The 24493-nt window shown below is 39.9% G+C and overlaps 2 protein-coding genes across 9 annotated transcripts in view; one reads left to right on the top strand and one right to left on the bottom strand.

The window, feature by feature from the left end:
- Positions 1–9113, bottom strand: part of ARL6IP5 (ARF like GTPase 6 interacting protein 5) — a 25214-nt gene extending 16101 nt beyond the window's left edge. The window contains exons 1-3 of one of the 2 annotated variants that reach the window (XM_081184379.1): positions 9039–9113; positions 7710–7754; positions 6525–6807 (exon numbers count right to left, since the gene is read on the bottom strand). In XM_081184379.1, the coding sequence (XP_081040505.1) occupies positions 6525–6700 (176 nt within the window). In that variant the 5' untranslated portion in view covers positions 6701–6807; positions 7710–7754; positions 9039–9113. Of the gene's footprint in view, positions 1–6524; positions 6808–7703; positions 7755–9038 lie in introns of those variants that run through there. The other variant, XM_081184380.1, reaches the window with a different exon arrangement.
- On the top strand, positions 1371–24493 carry UBA3 (ubiquitin like modifier activating enzyme 3). Of its 7 annotated transcripts, XM_081184244.1 has the most exons (18): positions 8160–8652; positions 8862–8924; positions 11912–12032; positions 13276–13356; positions 15255–15337; positions 16119–16199; positions 17402–17445; positions 17669–17733; positions 18334–18489; positions 18571–18673; positions 19283–19396; positions 19856–19909; positions 20556–20592; positions 20666–20747; positions 22144–22244; positions 22463–22526; positions 22619–22673; positions 23304–24493. In XM_081184244.1, exons 1-18 carry the CDS (start codon positions 8633–8635, stop codon positions 23390–23392), a joined length of 1413 nt encoding a protein of 470 aa, XP_081040370.1. In that variant the 5' UTR covers positions 8160–8632; the 3' UTR covers positions 23393–24493. The 7 variants fall into 7 exon arrangements, with proteins under 7 accessions (XP_081040375.1, XP_081040374.1, XP_081040370.1 ...); XM_081184249.1 differs by lacking the exons at positions 8160–8652; positions 8862–8924 and adding an exon at positions 1371–1393; XM_081184248.1 differs by lacking the exons at positions 8160–8652; positions 8862–8924 and adding an exon at positions 7798–7820.

Here is a 24493-nt window from a genome sequence, read left to right as displayed (position 1 = left end):
TCGCGGCACCAAATGAAGCAACTGATAAGGATCAGCCAGACGCAGCAATGGAGAATAAGAAGGTGAAGTTTATTGCCAGGCAATAAGGACCCAGTTGGAATCTCTTCCAAAGAACTGGGACCCCGATTGACAGAAATACAGGGGTCTTTATACCTGAGCAAATCACAGCAAATCATAGATCATAAGACAATCATGAAGGACTCATAACTTGGTCAGCAAAATATCAGCCAATCAGCAAGCAGTTGTCACGCTCCTAGCTACTGGAATAGCACTGGTCCAGCACAGGGTTCAAGTTCCGCTTTCCAATGCTCCCAGTGACGCTCAGTCTAACCTTTCCCCTAATTATGACAGGACAGGGAGCTTGGACATTCTGCGGTTTTGCTCTTCCTGTTCTGAGGATTAATTTAGCCTGTTCCTGATGGGGAATTTGTACCAGAATCTCTGATTCATGTCTTGTCCGGGGTTCACAGATGTTTCTAGGGGAAAGGTCGGTTCCTACTTGCTGTTCCAAGCAGTTTGCATTTTTAGCTAAGGCACAGCTTCCCTTTTGATTCAAGTGGATTTATAAAATACTGTAATCCTTGATTCGTGTAAGCATATATATATTGAATATATTGATTATTGATAACTGGTTATATGAATAGTATAGGGGTAGCCCTTCCTTCCTTGCCTCAATAGGATACACTCTAAATATAGCCCTCGTTAGAGAGATTTATTGAACGTATCAGACACCACCAGTATATGTGCAAGACATCTTGTAGCATGGTAGCGCGGTGGTTATTTGAGGTTGGTGTTACTCGGACAACGTACAAAAACAAACTTGGGGAGAAGGTGATTAGTTCTTATTGCCAAGGAATAGGTTTTGTAGTGGTGGCAGGAATAACCAGGAAGTGTAAAGCACTCTATATAAATAGACCACTAAATGGATGCCTTAAGGTCTCATTGAGAGATACAGGAAACAACTTTTGCCTGCTGGAAAGATGTTGCACCTAGAAGAAAGCAGGTGGGGCGAAAAATAAAGACGTGATCTACAGGCAAACAAATAATGTACTCCTCTATACAGCCAAGCCAACAGAACATGCTTCCATTTGCTACTGGAAGATTTGCTTTCCAACCATCTGCAGCAAAGTGGAACAGACTGACTGTGGAAATCTCATTTCATACTCAAGTGTGTCTTGGTTGGATTAACTGCAAGTAGGAAGTCATTGCATTAACTCAAATGGGCAGACTAAGCAATGCTGCAGGTGCTGGGATTAAGGACAATCCCAGAAGCTGGAAGCTTCCAATGCAGTCGGAGATGTCGATAAGAACAATAAAAGAAGCCACCAAATAAATGCAAAGCTGTAACGGAATAGATTTAGTAATAAGGTTTCAGCTTATGTACCACCACCAGGTAAGCACTGCATACTGCATGCCTGATTATGAGATCCTTGCTTCCAGTGTGTTAGCACACTGCAGCAAGCTTGTATTCTCCAACAACTTGGCACCAATGAGTGAAATACTTGGTTTTAAGAAGCTGGGAAGGTTCACTCAGGGAAGTGATAGGAGCACAGGCTTCCATGTTCTGGGACCAGAAAGTAAGGCATGTTCCTCCTGAATTAGGAAGAGACCTTGACTGAAAGAGATAAAATTAACAGATCTTCCATATCACTATGTTGTTGTTTTTTAAGTTTTGTTTCTACAGCAGTACTATAGGAAAGGCTATGTTAAGTCTAGAAAGAATTGCCTTTTTGCAGAGAGATAAAAAAATACTCCTACTCAGTTGGAAGGGCACAAAGACACATAGCGCATTACCAATGGCTGGCTGTAGAGAGTGCCATTTAAAAGTTCAGTGATGAAATTGAAGCAGACATTGGTGACCTGGGGTGGTGGTGTAGGGGACAGAAGGGGGAAAGAGAAACCAAGAACAGTAGACTAAAGATATGGCATACAAAATCTAATACAGCCACCTGCTTGTGTCAGGCTAAATATGTGCTTTTTGCATATGGCCATTGTTGGTGGAGGCTCAACTGAATGTGATCATTTAAAACAAACCTGATAATAAAGGCCACTGCAAAGCTATGAATGTAATATAAGCAAGACAGGATCTGTAAGGGAGGCAGTGCTTGAAACATGGCTATTTAAGCTATAGAAAAAACTCCAGAAGCAAAAACAAGACTTGCCACAGCATCCAATTGGAGTTTTATTCTTCACTGCCCTTCTTTTAGCTGCATACTATAACAGACAATGCTTAGCTTTAAGTACCAATTTTAAAATAAAAAAATTCCTTCCAGTAGCACCTTAAAGACCAACTAAGTTAGTTCTTGGTATGAGCTTTCGTGTGCATGCACACTTCTTCAGATACACTTAAAATACCAATTTTAAGTACACTCCAGGCTTACTAAATTGTGACGTTGAGGACAGAAATATCTGATAAACCTCATAACTTAATTAGCTGAACTGTAAATGTTCCTCATTGGCTGGCCAGAGTTAAATGTTCACCAGGCTTAAGACTTCATGGAAAAAGTGAGTTTTGAAGAGAGATCTGAAGGAAGAGATGTAAGTAGCATCACACAGGTGTTTGGGGAGGCAGTTCCAAGCATAAGGTGCAGCAAGAGTAGAGTAATTTGAGGGAGCAGCAGACCCTCAGCTGGATGGAAGTGGTGGTGCAAAGGTCAAAGGAAGAACGTAAGAGGGGAGAAAAGACGGTAAGGGTTTTGAAGAGGCAGGAAGAAGCCTGCAACGGATCCAGGAGCAGAGATAAAATCAATGTGCAGATAAGAAGAGACATCATGTGATCAGAACAAGAGGAGATTTATTTTGGCTACAGAAGGCTGAGAAAAGAACACAACTTGGCAACAGACTGAACACAGTGGACAAAGAAGGGAACAAAACAAAGCCAAGGCTACATGCCTGTTCAACAGGGCAGATGATAACACAGTAAACTGATAAAAGAGTATTGATGGGAAGGAGAGTTGGAAGAGAATACTGAGTTGGAGATGACATGTGTTCAAGAAGAAACAATGGAGGCTAATGGAGTTAGTTAAGGCACAGTACTTTCTCTATGCTATATAAAAAGAAAATTAGTTGCCAACACCACAGGTGGCTCTTCCTCACTCCCTGAAAGATCTTGCAGTGCATACAGCTAGCAACAAACAGGAAAAGGAGGAGCCAGAAAAATTCAACTATGGAAAAGCCTTAAAACATGCAACCATATAAACCAAGATGCAAGCTCAGCAATTGTAAAATAAACAATGCTATGTATTACTCTATGAACCTTGCATTATTAAGGTTCATTATTAAGGAGTTATTATTAAGTTATTATTAAGGTTCGGATTATTAAGAAGTGACTTAACGCAGCTTGCAGCTAGGGTTTTTTTAAAGCTTTTAAGTAAATCTGAATGGAACAATCTTCCAAGCAAGTATGTTTTGGGTAAGACTTACATACATCAAAAATATTTTGAAGGGGAAATCTTTTTTCTTTTCTTGTTTTCCACTAGCAGACACACTGGACCTGGCCTCTCTCCACCTATTCCCAATTACCACAGGTAATTAGTCGAGGTGTGAGGTTGCCTAGATTGGCCAATTCCATTGTGATATAGAAGAATGAATGTAGCAGTTCCACCTGCCAATAATGGGGAATCAGATACCAGCCTAACACCTTCCATGCCCAGTGAGCAGAGAGTCAGCAGATGCCTTCTGTGCCAACTTTTAAATGCCTGCTGAAAACTTTTCTATTCCGCCAGGCCTATTCAGGCAATTAAAAATAATGTATTTTTCCATCTATAAGACATCCCCATGTATAAGATGTCCCCTATTTTGGGAGACTCAGATTTAAGAAAATGGGGGAGATGGCCCAGAGTATAAGACACCCCCTAATTTTTGCCATTATTTTTAGGGGGGGGGGGGAACCTAGTCTTATACATGGAAAAATACGGTACATCTTTCCACAATGGTGTGTGTTAAATTGATGTCTGTTTAACTTTTTACAGTTTTATTGCATGGTTTTATGTGTTTATTGTTGTAAAACATATTGAGATATATAGCAGAATACAAATATTTGTATAAATTATTTTCATCATGGAGGGAAAGATGTTTTTCATTATGTACAGAAAGCCATCAAAATGGAATGGATGAGAGCCATTCAACTTGCATCAAGAGGCCAGAATCAGTTAAATAAGCCCAGTAGTCAGTGCCATGTTCCAAACATTTGGCCACACCAATTAGCTTCGAAGCAGAATTACTTCCTTCCATTCTATAGGATAGGCATAGGCAAACTCGGCCCTCCAGATGTTTTTGGGACTACAACTCCCATCATCCCTAGCTAACAGGACCAGTGGTCAGGGATGATGGGAATTGTAGTCTCAAAAACATCTGGAGGGCTGAGTTTGGGGATACCTGTTATAGGGCCTTTCTCTAAAAAACCACAATGTCCACCTCTAGGGAATAAAGGAAAGTCCTGTTTGTTTCTGACTATCTGATGGAAGCACAAGGAACAATTATATGCCTTGTCTCACTTTCAGCATGAAGTAAGACCCAGTCTGTAAAAGGATTTGCAAGTGTAACTAACAAAAGTTGATGAATGCAGCCTAAATCTAACACCAAGCCAAAATGGCAGAAAGTTTGCTTTTTGTTCTTTCATCTTTTAGGATTCAAAGGAGACTGAAGAAGGATTTCCTGTGTGGTTTTGCTCAGAATTTTCATATATTCACAGGTTTACTTCAAAAAGGAGGTGTTCTGAGTATCATATAAATAATTCCTTCGTGGTTTTTTTAAACGCACACACTTGTAGCCGTAAAATCTCAGTGATGCTCTAAAGCAGCCTGGGCTACAACTCCCATCATCCCCAGCTACGGGCCCTGCTGGTGGGGTGAATGACAGTTGTAGTCCAAAACATGTTGGGAAACACTACTCTGAGGAGAGCTTTTCTAGCAAGGGGAAATGTTAAACATGTTTAAATTAGGCTCTATTAATGATAATAGACTTAAGAGAAAGCAAGTGAGCTTAATCTCAGTTTACTCATTCTACAGCTTCTGTAGATTGAAGATTTCATTTATTTTACCTTTACCATGACAGGAATAAAAAACCCTGGTCAGTGAAAATCTGATCCCCTTAATCAGACTCTGAGGACAATGAGTAAGGGAAGCAAGAACCGCTCTTAGCTATGCTTTTGCTTTCTAACAAACAAATCATTTAACAGAAGCTTCTAGCTCTCATGAGTGCAGCAGAGGCCAAACTGATGAGTCACCAGACTGCCAAATTTTCAACCAACAATTTCAGAACCTGTCACGTGAGTGAGGGGCTGACTCATGACTAATTCCAAATGGCAAGGCCACATTAATGGTTTGGAAGCATAGGAAGTCTTCTCTTTCCATTCAAGTCCTCTGAAGAAGCCAGGAACAAACTAGTTTCTAAGGATGAAATGCCATGTGGCACAGTCCAGCAAGCATGACTCATGTGAAGAAATTGCAGTTAGAGTTTTGAATACCAACGCCCATCAGTTTAGGCCTGAAATACATTTTCTCTCTCTCTCTCTCTCTCTCTCTCTCTCTATATATATATATATAGGAGAGAGAGCATGCACCAAGGTTTATCAAGGTTTTCCAAAAACTGTCTCGAAGAAGGAAAGCTTTTTATTGGGCCAAAATGAATAATAGGCACAGGGAATATGAGGACTGGGAGAGTATCTGAGGATTTATTCTGTAAGTTTATTATACTATGGGGATAGGTGGGAACTATGTAAAAGACCATTTATTTCTTTAAAAAGTGAAAGAACCAGAACAAGGTTGAAAAGTACCTCACATTTAACCCAATTCACCCCCAAAGAAGCAAGAATAAAATAAAAATAAAAGTGCATTTCTCAACAGGGTTAACAAGAATAGTTGCAAAATACCAATTTCCCACAAACAATGGGTCATATACACACAGCACTGACTTCCAGAATATAACAATGTTACAATTGTATTCAAGGCACGGCAGGGGGTGGTGGCACAGAAACACCTAGATTTCTTCCTGCATAAACACAGTCTTAATGAATTAGCCCTGGTGATTTCATGATCCAAATCTAATAGAAGCGTAGGTTTCACTTTTGAAAACGTACATTCAACAAGGAAGACGCCTACAGCTACATTTTGAAGGAGAGAAAGGAAATCAACTCAGGAAGTTACAGTTAGCCAACGGCACTGAAGAAAGCACCTGCCCTGTATGGCTAAAACAGCAAATTCAGGCAGGATTGCTCTATGCAGGACACTTTGCGATACATACAGCGGATTTGCTATCGTCTTGCTCACAGCTAAGCTACCTCCATCTTAAAACCAGAGAGCGAAGCAGTGCGCATCCGGTAACGTATGTTATTTAGAAGCTTCTCCACAAATACGAATGCGATGGAAAGCGAACAAGGAGGCCCAGCACAGCTTGCTACCCTCAGAAGAGAAAGGGAGAACGGAAGCTAAAATGCTCCATTGCTCTGCTAGAGTTGCCAGCGTCAGGAAAGGAAAGGTGTGCGCCCCCGCTCCATCTTTGCTGCGGAACGCGCCCGCGCTTACCCCACTATGGAGATCACGGTAGCCGCCACCACCAGGTAGTTGGTCTGGTAATAGAGCAAATTGCTGACCACCCTGTTGTTCCATTTGGAAATGTCTTTGAAATCCGGCACGGCGAAGCGGTCGTGGCCCGGAACGAAGTCGTCCCAGGATCTCAGCGGAGCTACTTGCACGTCCATAATGCCTCTCCCATTCGGAATCCTGCAGCAGCTGCGCGACGTCAGCAGGGCGGCCTTAAAGAAGGGCAACGCAGCAACCAGCTGACTGGAGTTGCATTTCTGGTTGCCTGCAAAGCAGGAAGGGGGGAAAAGGCAGCCGCGGGAGTGCGGATTTTATCTTTCACAAAAATCCCACTGTTTGCAAATTAAGATGCAACATTTGCAATGTATATAGTTCACACAATAGCTCCTTTTAAAAAGCTGAGGTCAGTAGCAGTCTCCTTGAACACCGTTGTAAGATCCTGCCAGATACAGTATCTATATATATATATTGCAAGGTTGCTCAACACAGGGCAGTGCTATGCATGTCTACTTGCAATTTTAATAAGAATTTGTGCCTCCACTTGCTTTTCTCTCCTTCCTTACATTTCCACCCGCATTTTGTTTTTTGGAGTGTAAGCCGCCTGAGGATAGGGCTAGTTTACTCATAGGCTTTGGTAAGCTGCTCTGAGAGCATTTTTGGCTAAGGGATGGGGTATAAAGGTGCTAAATAAATTTATTTAGAGTTGCACTTTCTAGCTGCAATAACATACACACTTGCCTGAGAGTATGCACCATTTAGATCAGTGTTTCTGAAGAGGACTGCACTGCCACCAGTAAATTTTCCTCAATGTCATGGACAAAATAACTATGTTTTCTCTGGAAATTAGGTCCAGGCACATATTTTTTTCTGATTTTAATCAACCTCTACAATTAAACTAGAGAAAGCAAAAACACGCTCACATAATATGCTAAACACTAAGGAAACTCTTATTAGGAAATCAATGATCTAGTTGTTGCAGCATGACAACTAAGCCCATCGCACAATTAGGGGGACGGACGATTCAACATCCTGGAGTATTTAAATATTTTCACATGTTGCATTATTGTATTGAGCATGTCTTGCTCCTCATGCTCATGCAAATACCGGGTGCCCTCCAACTAAACCATGAATTTAATTAGGAACTTGGTCCATCTTGCTCACCACTACCTGCACCAGAGGTGGAGAAGACGACTTCGTTGAAGGGATCGCCGTCTGCAGAGAATGCAAAAAGGAATAATCGGGAGGGCACTAAGATGTCACGCAGTGTGACAGAAAAAGGTACCAAATTAAGAAAGCTTTTGGTTGCAAAGGGAGGCAGAGGCGGCCACCAACCTGGAAGGCTTTCAAAGAGGATGAGGCAGATTCATGGAGGAGAGGGCTGTCAAAGACCACGACCAAGTCGTGGAGGAAGGGGCTATCCGTAGCTCCTTACCCGCCATCATAAAGGATATTTATGGTGTCTTATGTTGTGAACGGCCCTGAGATCTGTTTCTGGAGGGCGGTATAAAATGAGCGTGTACGTAAGGAATTAAATAACTATAGGGACGCAGCAGCACTCCTAAGCACCAGTTGCTGGAAAACCGCATGGTTGTGTGGAGGGACAGCAAAGGACGCTGCCCTTCCACAGACAACTCTTTTATATCACTTTTATTTGTTCTCCTCCCCACAGGGAGCTGGAGGCGGCGTACATGGTTCTCCTGCCCGTTTCATCCTCACAACAACCCTGTGAGGCCGCTTAGGCCGAGGGCAGGCGACAGGCCCAAGGTCACACCCGGTGGGCTGAATGGCCGAGTAGGGGAACTGGAACCCACAGCCTAGTCCCGGCACTCGCTCAACCCACGGCGAGAACATGAGCCTAGGCTGGGCGGTGAATTTGGCGTCTGTGTTCGCGCGTGCGCGTGTTTTTAAAAGCGACCGGCCCTAACGGAAACCGGAAGCGAGGCCTCTCTGCCTCCTCCCCCCTCCCCTCAGGAGAAGCTCGAATCGCCTCCGTCAGCGAGGACGAGTGGGAGCCCGGCTCGGAACTTCCGGCCGCGGTGCATTGTGGGCGAGCCGTTGGAGGGAGAGGACAGGAGGAGAGAGGCTCAGCTATGGCGGATGTTGAGGAGCCGTAAGTACCTGCCTCCTCCCCACCCCCACGCGCTTGGCTGCCTTCGCCGCCGCCGCTTCTTCCAGGGAGGGGGCTGGCGGGGAGCTGCGCCCCCTCAGCCTCTGCCCTGTCCCCCTCCCCCCGCGCCCAAGTCGTGGCGGGAGCGCGCGAGCCCCGAGCCTGACCCGGTCGGCGACTGACCCTTCTTTTATTCTCTCTCTCTTTTATAGGGAGAAGAAAAGAAGGAGGCTAGAGGAGCGGCGGCTAGCGGGAGAGAGGCAGAGAGAGATGGGGTCAGTGCTGGGTTTAGGGGGCAGAGGATGGAGGGGGGGCCGCTGAATTGGGAATGTGTGGCAGGCTCCCCCATATATGAGAAAAACCAAGTATGTGTGAATTATCAAAAGCACCTGCAGCCTGGCTCTCTAGGCGCCTAGGTTCTTCCCTCAGGTGCTAATCTTCTGCCTCAAACCAGTGTGGGGCTGGCCAGGTGTTGCTGGGCTACAGCTCTCATTATGACTGGCCATGTTGGCTGATGGGAGCTGATCAGCATCATACCCCACCTGAGGCTGCTCATGTGGCTTCATGTTGCTCTGCATGAATAGTAGCATTGTGACTGTCTCTGCTTGCAGAAACCTAGCCTTTTCCCTGCTAGTTTTCCACATGCGGGACAGGTTTTTGTGTGTGCGCAGAGCAAGTGTTCAGTCAAGCGAGCCCACATCTGAGCAGTGAAATGAGGGCTATGCAGACTCAGCAGGTGTGGTGGAATCATATCTCTTGCAAAGATCAACTGGTCCATAATTGGAACTTGCACTAAGATGCATTTCAGTGTGGCAGATCCTTAAAGGGTCGCTGCAAGTCTTAACAGGGATTAGGGTCTCTTCAAAGATCAAAGAGATCATGAGTAATGCACATTTTGATGGCAAGTGCACAAGCCGCTTGGGTAATAATGTATTGCAAATGTTAATGGGAAATCCTTTGTAAAAATCAAGAGTTGTGCATATAAAAAGGCAAGCAAAACTAAAATATGACAGTAAGGAACGTGACTAGGAAATAATTCCTTATAGTTGTTTGAAATGTAAAATTTGTAAGTTTGTAACCAGAGTTGCATAAATGAATTACCCAGTTTTGGGAAATTTCCCCGTTCCCAACAGAGCCCCAGATGACACAGCCCATAATATTTTGTACTCCCTGATATTTTGGTGAGCTTTCTGGGAGAACAGAAGGGAAAGATCAGTTGTGCTAGAATGCCTTCTTTTAAGGCAACTTTGGATGTAACTTATAACCAATGTGGTGTCCCCTGGATTTTTTGGACGACTTCTTTAGTATCTGGAGGACATCGGGTTGGCTGCTGTAGGATATAATTTAATTCAGGCTTCCTCAACCTTGGCCTTCCAGATGTTTTCGGCTTACAACTCCCATGATCCCTAGCTAGCAGGACCAGTGGTCAGGGATGATGGGAATTGTAGTCTCAAAACATCTGGAGGGCTGAGGTTGAGGAAGCCTGATTTAATTCATGCTTAGTTGAGGGTAAGGCTCATTGAACTCAGTGAACTTTAATTGCAAGAAGAAAGGTGTAGGAATGGGATGCAATTATGGTTGCACTACTTAGAAACACTAGCTATATAAAACTATAAACAGTATTGTAAACTGCAGTTTTGCACAATTGGCAGTTTTGTTATCTTGCTGAGATGTGATTTCAGACTACAGAGTTATCATGTTTTATTTATTTTATTATACTCTGCCCTTAAACTGGTTTTCAGAACAGATTATAGGAAATTAAAACTGCAGTAAAGCTAAATGTGCAATCCAGCCTCCCTTTTGCATCCGACAGACAGGAAGGATTGGTTTTCCTCTGCCTGGCCCTACTGCTTCTGTCCACTGAAACAGCAGGCGAGTAGAAGTTCTACAGACAGCCAGTAGTAGCAAGTAGAAAGCCCTGAAACAGCAAGGAGAAGGGACCAAGCTGGTCTGACATCTGTTTGATACTGAGCCAACCCCACTGCTGTCACATAATGGCATCTCTGCACCCACTCCAGGATGATGGTGTGCATGGGCAGGCCTGCTGATGTGACAATAACTCCACCTCTCTATTACACCCTACTGGGTAACAGCCATAGTTTGGATAGTGAAAAACACTAAAACATCCCAAGATCAGTATACACACAAAATTAATATCATGCAGTGCGCATCTAAACATTTAAACGGTTGAATTTTGGTATTTAAAGGGGCTCAGGGATCTGTATAATGTGAAAGTAAAATTGTACATAGGATAGAAATTGAAACTGGATGTTATGTTGTATCAGGCAAAATTCAAACATTTGCTAGCCAATTCACTGTTAACATGTAGTACTTTAAGTGACTTGCATGTCACTTTCCCTTTCAATTTGTTAAAAAGTGAGTTTTGTGTTTAAAATGTAGGTAATTGCTTGTAGCAAGCTACAGGGTTCCCAGAAATGAATTGCCAATGGATGTATATCAGTTACTCATGTTGTTTCCTCTTTTACTGTCAGAAGTACACTAGTCTTCCACATAAAAACATCCCATCAAAACATCAATTTAGTGAAACGCTTGATTTGCTTTTTGTGTTCTTATCCCTTAATCCAGGGGTGAGAATCCTGGGGCCCTCCACATGATACTGGACTCCCAACACTCTTCAACCACAACTAGTATAGCTATTGGTCAGGAATGATGGGAGCCATAGTTCAGCAACTTGTGGAAGGCCATAGGTTAGCCACCCTGCATATTCAGTAGATTGAGGCAGAAATAGCTGTCTGTTGTTAATTTTTGTTCTTTAAGAATACTAATAACACCTTATTTTTAAAAACTCTGCTTGGCATACTGTTTTTCCAAGTAAAAGAAATCTGAATATTCAGTCTGTGCTTATAAATATATCTTCATAACTAATCACATATAGCAATTTAATTTTAAGAGTACATATATGTTTGTTTATTGTAAATAGATGTATTATTAATGGGTTGGATCAAAATCTAGGCATGCTTGGAGTAGACTCACTGGAAATAATGGGGCTTAAAATATGAGCAATTTAAGTCTCATTGTTTTCAGTGAGTCCTCTCTATGCATGACTTAGACACTAGACCCACTGTCTAGTAGCCAGCAGAGTCCCAAAATATTTCATTTATTTGCTCTGAACAAGATAAAATTGATAACACCTTGTGATATGTATAACCATACAAAAGGAAAGTCTAAGTTTGTAGAGATTGTGTGCGTGTGTGTGTTTATCCATTGGTTTTTTGCAGCTGAATTTCTATGTTCTGTGCAGAATGGCTGTTGATGGTGGGTGTGGGGACAATGGAGACTGGGAAGGTCGCTGGAACCATGTAAAGAAGTTCCTCGAGCGATCTGGACCTTTCACACACCCTGATTTCGAGCCAGGCACTCAAGTGAGAAACAGTTATTTTAAATACAAATGTTTGTAGTATTGTGTTGCTGTTGTGAACTGTTCTTTTGTTTGCATTTCATTAATAAAAAATGAACAAGACTGCAAACTTTTGCAATTAACCAACTAATTTTCTGCATGACTGATGTGGTCTTGCATAAATTATAGTTTGGATGTTAAAAGTCATGTAGGGCACTTGAAGCTTTGATGTGTACAATAAGAAATTTGGCAGTTGGCTATAGTGGACACCATTCAGTATTGCACACGCAAACCTTCCTTCCTATCCTCCCTTGTGCAGCTCCATGCACCCCTACATCTGTTCTAAAGGTTCCCCAGACATCTGGAGCAAATTTTGGACGTGTGCAAGGGGCTGCAGGAGGGAGGAGAAGGGGAAGTCCTGTCCAGCAACAGAAGTCCAGTTGATGGACAGACACCACTGAATTTCAACATGGGAACTATTTGAAGTAAAATTTGGTGAGATAATGATGAATTACCTATTTGTTTTTGGTTTGCCATATATACTTGTTTTAGATTTATGTCATATTTCCTAATTTTTATAACTGAATTTTAAAATATATGCAGAATAGACCTGATGCAGGGGTAATGCCACCCTGGTTCAGGGGATGGCAAGCAACTATGGGGCTGTGCACTTAACCCCCCCCCCACCTTGCATGCTTGCCTCTACCCAGGCATCATTCTTTGCACCTGACCTTTTTAGTTCTGGCTAAACGTAATCCAGGAAATACTCCTGTATTCTTCTTGCAGTCCTGTGTTTGCTTATGTGGGAGTGAGACCCATAGAATTCCATGCAATCTCCAGTGGGATAGACATAGGTTAACATGTGCACATTGATTGGATGTTGTATCTGCAGGTGGCAGCAGGCCAGCTGCAGGCAGTGTGTTTCCATAGTCAGATTACGATTGCATAAAGACTTTCAACTGGCAGAAATATATATCTGTATAAACCATGTAGTTCAGTGCTGTGCCATTGCAATCTCTGTTCCTGTATACACTTTGAATTGATTTAAAACAAACAACACATGTCTTAACAAGCTTGAAATAACTTACGTGGCAATGCTGGTTTATCTGTACTAATCAAATTTAACTTGAATGGCAAAAGGCAAATTCTGATTTACAATGAACTATATTTTCACAATTTTGAAATATTTTACTGCATTACAATAAGTTCTATGATGATATTGGTTATTCTGTTTTCAACAACTGTTTGTCTGTCTTGGTTCTTTGCAGCCCCTTGACTTTCTCTTAAACACGTGTAAAGTTCTAGTTATTGGAGCAGGAGGATTAGGATGTGAACTCCTCAAAAATCTGGTAACAATTTCATTTTTATTTCTTGATAGCCTGTGCTGTTCACTGAGAAAATAATCATGTTGCCCAGCTTTTTGCTCTACACGCTGAGAAGTCAAAGGGTTATGTGACTAATTTGATCCCTCATCCTCATATAAAACATGTTAACAATCTACTTTAGCAGCTAGATTGTAGCAAGCTTGCATACACAAACTAAAGCAAATACAAAATCATACAGAATCAAATACTTGCTCAACATACAGTCAATTCAGTAATCTATAGATCTGCGTAAACTTACGAAAAATGAAGTAATCATTTCAGAGATACTTCCAATATATTTGGAATACTGTACTGTGTACTTTTGCAAAGTTTTCTTTAGTTTTGCTGTAACTTGAGTCTGATGAAGAATAAATCCTGTCCAAAAACAAAGCCAACAAATTATTCTTATTAACAAGACAACAGGCAATAATGAGGATTTTTAAAAACCTGATTTGCCTCATCAAGGCAGATATTAGATTCATTCATGATTCTGGAACATCTCCATTAGTTTATGAGCACAATTATGTAGACTGTGCTTTAGCTGTTGTAATGGTAAGACAATTCCCAAAATGTACCCATAAATTTATAGGGTGACAGCCAATAGTGGTATCCCACTTGTGCAGCAGACTTTTGATTTTGTAAGTGGAATTTGCCTTTCCTCTGGATACCCTTCAAGGCATATAGGAGCTACAGGGAACTGCTGAGGATGGATGTCACCCATAAGCTTTAACCTTAGGGAGAGCTTTGAATACATTACCGTTATATCTTGTCATCTTCAGATATTTGGACTTAGAAGCATAATGAAAAGACAATATGACTGGGAAGCAATGGGGGACAAGTGGAAACCATAGTAACTTTACAGGGTTTGCTTTTAGAAGCTATATCTCTTAAGCACAAATGTGTCTCATAATGGCAGTTCAGAACCTGGTTATATGCCCAGTAATTAATTAAAATGTTCTGCTCTTTTGTGTGACACTACTTTTCTGCTACTCTGAATTGCATGGTAGGTAATTAGACTAGAGATGACATGAGTCAGGATGCGCAAGTGTCTTCCATTCTCTTGGATTATTTTTCTCTATCATGGGTCCCACTTTGCCTGTCTTCTGAGTTGGACAGTTTCTAAAAATAATTTTGGGATTGAAGCGTGTTCCCTTTGATGCAGTTTTCAGCTGATATACCCCCACACTCCTTAAAGGTTACTGATGAATATATGTGCATTGGTTAAAATACTGCACAAAAACGTAATCTTGCACAAAAGAACCAGTTAGATTAAGCAATCGTATCTTTGTTTTCTCACTGCGATATGATTACTGCACAGATGTACTGTGTACATTTGGTACCTTTTAAAGGAAAAGTAAAGATGCTGGCTATTAACTGGTAATCTGCTTAAGAAGAAGAAAGTTTTGATCTCTTTGAAGAAAGCAGTTGTACCCTACAAACGATATTGGCTTATTTGCAATTACCACATCTGAAGTCAAGTTAGAAAAGGGAGAATTTCATAAGCATCTCTAATTATCACATTTGCAAACAAGATACGTGACTACTGATATTTTTACCCAGTGAACTGTTTAAAACAACTTTTACTAGTCAGTGTGTGCGAAGAATTTTCTTAGGGGTTTTTCTATAAAGAATAGCTCATGGTTATGCAATGGTGGCTGCTGGGCCTGTGTTGCATTAGGTTTACCTTCTATAGCATATATATCATCCTATTTGTATGTATGTGTACACCCCCCCCACTACCCTAGTATGGACAATCTTAATGGTAGATTTGCAGCCCCTTCAAGTACTTCCATTTTTCAGAAGCAGTAAATATGTCCAAACATTTCTAATAGTGAAAAGATTCTGTTGGTTTTATTGTAACCCTGATCTCTTTATCTCTACAGGCATTGTCTGGTTTTAGGCAGATTCATGTCATTGACATGGACACCATTGATGTATCTAACCTGAATAGGCAATTTTTGTTTCGGTAAGTCATACATTTCCTACTGAGAATAAACTGCAAACTCTGGCTCTCATTTTCAAGAAAGCTTCATTTATTTCAGTAAGATTTCCTTTAAAACAGAATTCAGGGAGTTGAATATTTTTCAAGAAACATGTATGCTGTGGCATTCCTAATAGTAAATTAACATTTCACTCTTACCCCACTAACTTTCCAAATAAAGTCTGCTTGTTCTAGTACTAACTTACTACTGCTGTCACTTGCCTGCTTCTCTCCCTGCCTCTTCCCTCTGACTTACCACTATAGCATGTTTTTCCTTCAAAAGAAAAAAAAAAAACCACACACATTTCAACCTTGTGGTGATTTCAAATATGGGAGATAGCAAGAGAAACACTGTGGGGCTGTGTGGCAGGACTAGTCTCCCATCTGTCAAATAGTTTATCTGAGATGGAGCTTGTGAAAAAAACCCCACTGCCAATTATATGGCATTTTTACAAATAAGAATCCATGATCTCAAGTGCCCCTTTCTGCATACCACATTCACATATGTGTGCTTTATTATTATTATTTCACACCAGTTGCTTGTTCTGCATCAGAAGCCACTTCTGAATTTTCCATACCAGTGGATGGAGATACCTTTGAAAAATGGGAACTGAGATCCTTGACTTACTGTGTAGTCCTCTGAATCATGTCTTTCCTGCTTTAAACTAGCATTGCAACAGAGGTTGTAGTTAACCTCCCATGATTCTGTATAAGGCAAAATGGATTCTAACAGATTCAGTTTCCTAACAAATATTGTTTTTTGCAGACCTAAAGATGTTGGACGGCCAAAAGCAGAAGTTGCTGCTGAATTTCTAAACAGCCGAATTCCCAATTGTGCTGTTGTACCGTATCCTTTTATGAAGAAAAGGATTCAATTTATTCTCATGTCCACAGTCACCTGCATTCCCCCCCCTCCTTTTTCGTGTGGCTTGCTTTAGTCCATAAATTAATCATTGAATAAAATAGTCTGATAGGTTTCTTCAGAAATATCAAAAGCATCAAATGTTTCCAGAGTTGGATAGCAGTCTCCTTGCCTTACTTTACCATCAAAACCATTTTGCAGTGTTAGTTGAAGTCCAATGATTTCCTGCCCCTGCCACCCAACCTTCAACATGAATATGCATTGTGTGTTCTTTCCCTCTTTAAACTGGCTTCTGTAGACATGCTATCCTCCTGGGTGCACGTGTGGATTGTGTTTTATTTATATATTAGCTGGCATTTTCAATTTCTGCCTGAGAGACGATCAAACAATTAAAAACACAGTGGATATTGATGATCGTTTCAGTGATAATGTACGATAATGCTATCTTTGAAATCTGAGTTTATGTACAAAGCTGACAGTGAAACCTAAGACTACAAGTGTCTTAGCAGTAGATCTTTCTAAAATGCCCTCTGAGGATTCGGTGATACCAAAAGCCTCTTGCCTGTTCACAAATGTGAGCACATTGGAACCCCTTGAACTGGCCATGTTTCTACATTTTTAATTTAAATACAGTTCCTACATTAGCTTGAGTATTCAGAAAATGGATCTGTTTACTCATCCACATCACCTACACTTGTGTGTACACAGATGCTGAGAGAGATGTATCAGGTATGGGATTCCCCCTGATTTTAGGCCTCATCTGTCCCAGCTTGGATGCAGTAATAACATCTTAAGTCTACAGAGAATTCAGAGCCATTGTGGGATGGAGAAAAGTTGCCTGCTGGGTCAGACCAAAAAAGCCTATCTAGTTCAGTATCCTCTTTCCCACAGTGATCAATGAGATGGCTATGGAAAAGGCACAAGTGTGACATCAGTCCTCCTCTAGTGGTGTTGGAATAATCAGTAAACAGTCAGACAGGTTCATTAAAAAAAAAGGTGCTGTGGTCATGAGTCTCATTTTTAAATAACTCTTCAAGCTATTCTTAAATAAACAATTTTGAGAAAGTTAGGAGCCATAGTAAGGCATTTGTGTTGGACAGTGGCATGCATACCAAATTAGGCAAGGGCATTTGTGTTTTGGCCAAGTAACTGCCACAAGAGAATTCCTTTACTGTATGTCTTTTCAGACATTACAAAAAAATTCAGGATCTAGACGACACTTTCTATAGACGTAAGTAACTAAGTGTGCTATTGTGAAAATAATGATTTGTGGGTACCCCCCAATCAGTTAAAGAACATTACTATTCTTTCCTTTAAAGGAAGGAGAAAATACAACAAACAGAATGCTCAACTAGCAAACTGTCTTTGTGTAGAAACAATAGAAAAATATGCTAACAATACTGAAAGCGAGGGAAGTATCAAGTGTGCATAACAATATTTATGTTTTCTTTCAGAATTTCATATAATTGTATGTGGCTTGGATTCAATAATTGCAAGAAGATGGATAAATGGCATGCTGGTAAATACCTAGGAAGTAAAGTTACTCAGTTGTTGCAAAATATAGGCACTATTAAGTCATGTACTACTGAAACCCTCCCTGAATGTGGGACTTGTTTTGAGGCTAGAGGGAGGATTGTCACTAATAGTGTCTGTGAAAATTGATTTTGCTTTTGCGGTATGTGCATTTGCAATATGTTGCTCTTCAACTTCATATTGGATGTGGTAAACAAAAGGGAGAACACTTGAAATGCAAAGCATGGCTCTCTGCAGCTGTAGCCTTTTAATAAAGCCCTGCTGCTTATGAAGGTCTCGTATTTCAGTTGTGACAGAAAGATTCATGGCTATCTGTGCCCTCAGGCTCCTGAAATATGCCCATAAATGAGTTGTGCAGAAATAATTTTGAGCTGATTTTGGAAGTTGAGGTACTTTAATGAGGACTGCCACCACATTCTGCAGAAAAAAAAAATGCAGGACAGTTAATGCAGCAATTATTTCAGGCAACTCAGGTTCAGCAAGTCCTGTTAAATAATACCCTAAGGACTGTTCAGTTTGGATATTATGAAGGGTGAGGGTTGAGGTTAGAGGAAATGGACTTAATGCTCTTCTTTGCTCTCCTTAGATTTCACTTTTAAACCATGAAAATGGGGTGTTGGATCCAAGTTCCATTATACCTTTGATTGATGGAGGAACTGAAGGCTTTAAAGGAAATGCTCGCGTGATTATTCCTGGCATGACAGCTTGTATTGAATGTACACTTGAACTTTATCCACCACAGGTAACTAAATAGAACAAATACTTTATAGCCAGGCATGCCACTTCAACATTCATGTTGAAACACCTTATCCATTCTCTCTAGGTAAATTTTCCTATGTGTACAATTGCTTCAATGCCTCGGCTACCAGAACATTGCATTGAATATGTCAGGATACTGCAGTGGCCCAAGGAACAACCTTTTGGAGGTAATCAATAAACTACCGTTGAACCTTTGTCAAAACGGAAAGCTGAATAACATAATAATCCTGGCATATTTTATTTCACTTGTCTTGTGCAATTTGACTTAGGAGTCATGATTGAGTTCCTCTTACTTCTGGCTATTATTTTTTATGATTCTCTTATTTATGTTTCTTTTTTTAGAAATCACATTTTCATAATAAACCTATCCCTTTGCAAATTTCATAGTCACTTCTCTCTTTTTGAGACTCCACCCAAGCAAGTTACTATTTCAAAAATGGTATACCGTCATACCTCATGTTACGTTTGCTTCATGTTACCTTCTTTTAGGTTACGTCCTGTGGCAACCCGGAAGTAACGGAAAGGGTTGCTTCCGGGTTTTGCCGCTCGCACATGCGCAGAAGTGCTAAATCGCGCTTCGTGCATGTGCACAAGACCAAATCACCCTGCACCTGCGCAGATACGGCGCTTCAGGTTGCACTCTTTTCATGTTGCAAACGGGCCTCCGGAATGGATCCCGTTCGCAACCAGAGGTACTACTGTAATTTGCAGTTATGAAGAACCATTTCATTCTTAAGTTGTAAAAATCATACTTCTTCTTTTTTCTTTTTTTGCAGACGGTGTTGCTTTAGATGGAGATGATCCTGAGCACATACAGTGGATTTTTGAAAAGTCTTTAGAAAGGGCAGCACAGTTTAATATTAAAGGTCTTTCCTACAGGCTCACACAAGGTAAGATACAGCAGAAGCCATCTGTTCAGTGGGTCCGTTTTGGTCTTTGGGAAACCGTAATGATAAGCATACAGTGGTGCCTCGCAAGACGAAATTAATTCGTTCTGCGAGTTTTTTCGCCTTGCGAATTTTTCGTCTTGCGAAGCACGGTTTCCCATAGGAATGCGGTTTTAAGAAAAAGGAAACAAACTTGCAAGACGTTTTCGTCTTGCGAAGCAAGCCCATTGGGAAATTCGTCTTGCAAAGCAACTAAAAAAAAAGCAACTCTTTTGTCTTGCGAGTTTTTCGTCTTGCGAGGTACCACTGTACATGTCTAGCTTTAGTCTGCCCTATTCTGTGTTGGTTGAGGTAGTGACCATACTACTACAAAATACTGTACATACTTTCCTTGAATTATGTTTCCAACTGTTAAAAGTAGAAATAACATAAAAGTTTGTGATGCTGCTTCTCTCAATGCAGGGGTTGTAAAGCGGATCATTCCAGCTGTAGCTTCTACAAATGCTGTCATTGCAGGTACAGTAATGCAATTTTTAAAAAATTGTTTCCAATTACATCTGTAAGAATAGTATTGGAGATCTAAGCTGAAAACCATGTCTTCCTGTTCTTCTCCTTATATATTTAGGCTGAATGTAATGAACTAGCTTAAATATACAAGGGGGGCGGGACTTGACAGAGCAATCCTATGGATATCTTCCCAGCAGTAAGTCTAATTAAGGACAGTTATACTGCCTCCCTAGTAAATACATATAAGATTGCAGCCTATGAGTGCAGCACTTGGAAAAATTATTAGTAAATCACATTGAAATAACCAGTGTATTTATTTCAAATAAGCTTTAAATTAAACTGCTAGAAGGAAATTTGGCACACCTGTCTAGCAATATTTCTAAGGTTCTGAATCTTTAGGAAGGCACTTGAGGTGGGAGTTATAGGTAAGTCAGAATCTGGCAATAAAGGGTTTAATATTCTGACTGCATTTAATTCCATGTAGTAATTCTAGATTTGCTTCAGATAACTACATTTCACCATATACTTTAGCTTCTAGGAGACTTTGAACGCAAAACCTGCTGATTCTTTTCCTTGTTCCATAAGTAAAATGTTTGATCCGTACTTTCCTCTAATTTTCAAGTAATTTTAGTTGTTTGTCTCTTTCTTTCTCTAGCTGTATGTGCCACTGAAGTCTTTAAATTAGCCACAAGGTAACGTGTTTCTGAATTAAAATATTTTTAGGACACTTGTTGCTTATGAATGCTAACAGATTTTTCATTACAGTGCATACATGCCTCTGAACAACTATTTAGTATTCAATGATGTAGATGGACTGTACACATACACGTTTGAAGCCGAAAAGAAGGTCAGTATTGCTACATAATTTTTTATTAACTGTTTGTTATTGAGTGCTTGGGTCATAACAGAACTTCTCTCGCCAAAAATATAAAACTAATACTTTATAAACTAAGCCAACTATCTGACTATTGAGCTCCTATGCTCATTCAAGTTGCTGGTGGTAGATATAACCTTGTTCATGGTGTTCAGGTTTCACATACCTTAGGAAGCATTTGCTCCTTATGAAACTCCTGGCTATTATGGTACATGGGAGAAACCCTGCTCCATGCATATGCTTAGAAAATAAAACCTGGACTTCCTTGATAGTAGGACTTCTTCAACTGTAGAGCACAGTCCTTGAAAGAGGCCCACCAGACATAAATTTGTAAAAAGCATTTATGAGTTAACCTGAAAAAAAGAGAGACTTTGTCATCTTTATGAAATCAACATGCAAGGGAGGAGACTAGGTACAAGTGCACTAGTTCCATCACTGTCTCTGCAAGTTGGAAGACTGCAGTTTCCACAAATCTATGTAGTAGAACAGGCTCCCACTGCAGACATTTTCATTCAATTTCATAGAAAAGAGTGGAGATGATAATGTGTGGACTGGGCAAGGAGCTACATTTTCCATCCTCATGCTTGCCCCTCACTTCTTGATTTAATGCAGACGACCACCTGAGGATGAATTTTAATTGGGATTGTGTGTGGGACTTTATTTTTTGTATGTTATTTAGTATTTGTATTTCTTGAAGGAAAAAAAGAGGACGGATGTTTTTGTAATAAATAAAGCTAGCTTATTTTGTCATTTGAACACCCCTCCCCTCCCATTTGTCGCTTCCCTGCTATTCGAAGCAAAGTACTTGAGTAGAATCATTCTATTGCTGAATGATGACTTCACACCTCGCCTGTCAAACAATAACTATTAATATATTAATATATTTTTTGGTCCGGATCTGATGCACTAGCACTGATTCTTGATTTATTCCACGTATACTATTAGATTTTTTAAAAAAATATATTTAGGATGTCAGTTCTTTCTTTTAAAGAAAACTTATATTTGAATGAACTCGAAGGGCAAACACCACCACTCCTTTTTTGAAAGGGAGACTTGAATTCAGGGATAAGCCACTATTATTTTTTTTACTACAGAAGGAATGTTTAAATCATTGAACTACTAGGCATTTCATATTTGATGACATAACTCAGTAATATTGCAGAAATGTCTTGAATTTTCATATTCATCTTTTTAAAAACTGCACTAAACACTGCAGGCCAGTACCTACTAACTTCAATGAAAGCATACATTTTTCATTTGCAAATAATTCCTTGTATACTCTAGATGAGATTTTGATAGCTTGAATGAAGTGACAGTGATTAATTTACATTTTAAACCATATTGACTATTTCATTTACTGCTTTGTTAGGAGAACTGTCTGGCTTGCAGTCAGCTCCCTCAGAACATAGAATTTTCTCCGTCAGCTAAACTTCAAGAAGTCTTGGATTATTTGACAAATAGTGCTTCATTGTAAGTATTAAATTAATATGATATGATCTATGGGTAGTATTCAACATTAGTCCTACTCAGAGTAGACCCGCTGGCATTAATGGGCATGACTAACTTAGGCTCATTAATTTCATAGTGTCTATTCTGAGTTGGACTTGGATTAATACAACCCCATATCTTGCTGAAAACACATTGATACTTGTTTCTTAAAAATATTACTGGTTGTTTCTTTTGCACAGACAAATGAAATCTCCTGCAATAACAGCCACCATGTATGGAAAAAATAAAACCCTTTATATACAGGTGACTAATACATACTTATAATTTATTTATTTATTTGTGTGTGTGTATTTTTTAAGCAAAAAATAACACTGTTTATGTCCTCTTTTTCCCAGTCAGTAGCTTCTATTGAAGAACGAACAAGACCGAACCTTTCAAAGACTTTAAAAGGTATTATATACCTTGAAATAGTGCTTACGGGATATAAAGCTTAATGAAGCAAATTGACTTTGTACAACGTCAGGTGTATCTGTATGTTGATACAGTATATAGGAGGTGGGCGGAAACTTGAGTTAATAGTTCCCCAAAAGTTTCTTCCATGCATAGTTAAGTTTCAAGGGACAAAAGCAAAGACTTTGAGATGTGCAACTCTTGAAATCTGTGCATAAAGGTGCTGATTCCTGCCTCCCTACACTAGTTTTCATGAGAATAAGAAACAAAGATTATTATTTCTTTCAATGCTAGCTGATTGTTCTTTTGAGTAAAGCTGTAATATAACTTCCATTCTAACCATAAGAACCAATGGAAAGAAACATACTACTCAGAGTCCAAAATGCTGTTGGGTGTGCAGAATAATTTGTTCATTTCTTTGGACACTGGTCCAAATTGATAGCTGTAATGTTTTCACACCAATACCTGGGCAACTGTTTTCCTAAAAGCAAAATAATCATTTTTACTATTTTGTCTCATTACAGAAAATGTTTTATTTCCTAATGTTCTGAGTCAATTGTCAGTTGCACATTTTCCATACATGCATAGAAGTGACTGAAACGCTGTGCTTATAACTTTTTCTTGATACAGAGCTTGGACTTGTTGATGGCCAAGAACTTGCAGTTGCAGATGTCACTACACCACAGACTGTGCTCTTCAAACTTCATTTTACTACTTGATATAAATGCAAGTGTTGTAAACATGCACTGAAAAAAATCTTGCACACCTTGTAGAACTACCATTGTGCACTAAGAGGAGGGAAGATGAAACAGCCAGACCTTATCCCTGTTAATACAAGCATTGATGGAAGTTAGTTTATCCAGGATAAATTGCTCTTATTTTAGAACTGTCTTTGCAAACCAATATTTGGTTGATGTTATCTGTATAAAAGCTCACTCATGTACAGAAATCTGATGTGTATAGCAAGCAATAACTTTTTCAATTTGTAATCACTCTAAAAAATGTCAATACCCCTTTGTGCATGTGGAAATGTCATGATGGTCAATGCAATAGTTCTTGAAGCACCTATGAAGTCTCTGAATGTACATAAATAACAAAGATTTTAAATTACATTTTAGTATCTATGTAACAGTTCTTAGACTGAGGCATTGGGCTGGCTAAACCAAAGTTTAGTATTACAAGAATGAGCATGGGTGAGCCTCAGGTTTGTGCTCCCGTTTCTTCTTTAGTTCAGCTCCAAGGAAGAGTTCAAAAGCTTTTGTTTCTGTTTGAGATGAATCACAATTTACTGTGCTCTCCAAAACCCGAAAAAAATGCATTTATCTGAAATATGGTTAGTGGAAAGCCATAGTTTATGAAGCTGGCAAATTTTCATTTACCATAGCTACAATTAACGACTTTTTTGGATTCGGATGTACTAAACTAATCTAAAACAAAAGCAGAAAGCTCTGATCACTTACACACCCCAGAGAAAAGAGAGAACACAAGCTTGAGGTTTGCTGTGCTTTGTATTCTATTGCTAAGCCATGGTTTTGCATTACTTGTGAAGTGGACTTACCAGACCGAGGGAAATATATATACAGGCCAATTCTTTATTTAATATGTCTTTAAGAAACTGTCAGATATTAAGGATTGCCAAAAGTTAATGTATTTTTTTTTTCAAAATTCAGAAATACTGTTTTTAAATCACCACCTGTTGATAAAAATTAAATACTTCATTTGTATATTTGCAAGTATTAGCGGCTACTATGCATGGTGTTGCCCACTAATATTCAGGGTTGATGTTAGGATATTTATTAATAAAAAATTATATAAACATA

This window comes from Podarcis bocagei (assembly GCF_964188305.1).
Source record: "Podarcis bocagei genome assembly, chromosome: 2".
Taxonomy (NCBI): Eukaryota; Metazoa; Chordata; class Lepidosauria; order Squamata; family Lacertidae; genus Podarcis; species Podarcis bocagei.
The sequence above is the reverse complement of the archived record's forward strand: the minus strand, read 5'-3'. Positions and strand labels throughout refer to the sequence as shown.

What these genes read in the sequence shown, in the direction of transcription:
- UBA3 (XM_081184244.1), top strand. Translation starts at nt 8,633, where the DNA reads ATGGCGGATGTTGAGGAGCC. An exon ending in AGACGACACTTTCTATAGAC is followed by an intron (nt 17,446 to 17,668) that starts GTAAGTAACTAA and finishes GTTTTCTTTCAG; the next exon opens with AATTTCATATAATTGTATGT. An exon ending in TTCCTACAGGCTCACACAAG is followed by an intron (nt 19,397 to 19,855) that starts GTAAGATACAGC and finishes CTCTCAATGCAG; the next exon opens with GGGTTGTAAAGCGGATCATT.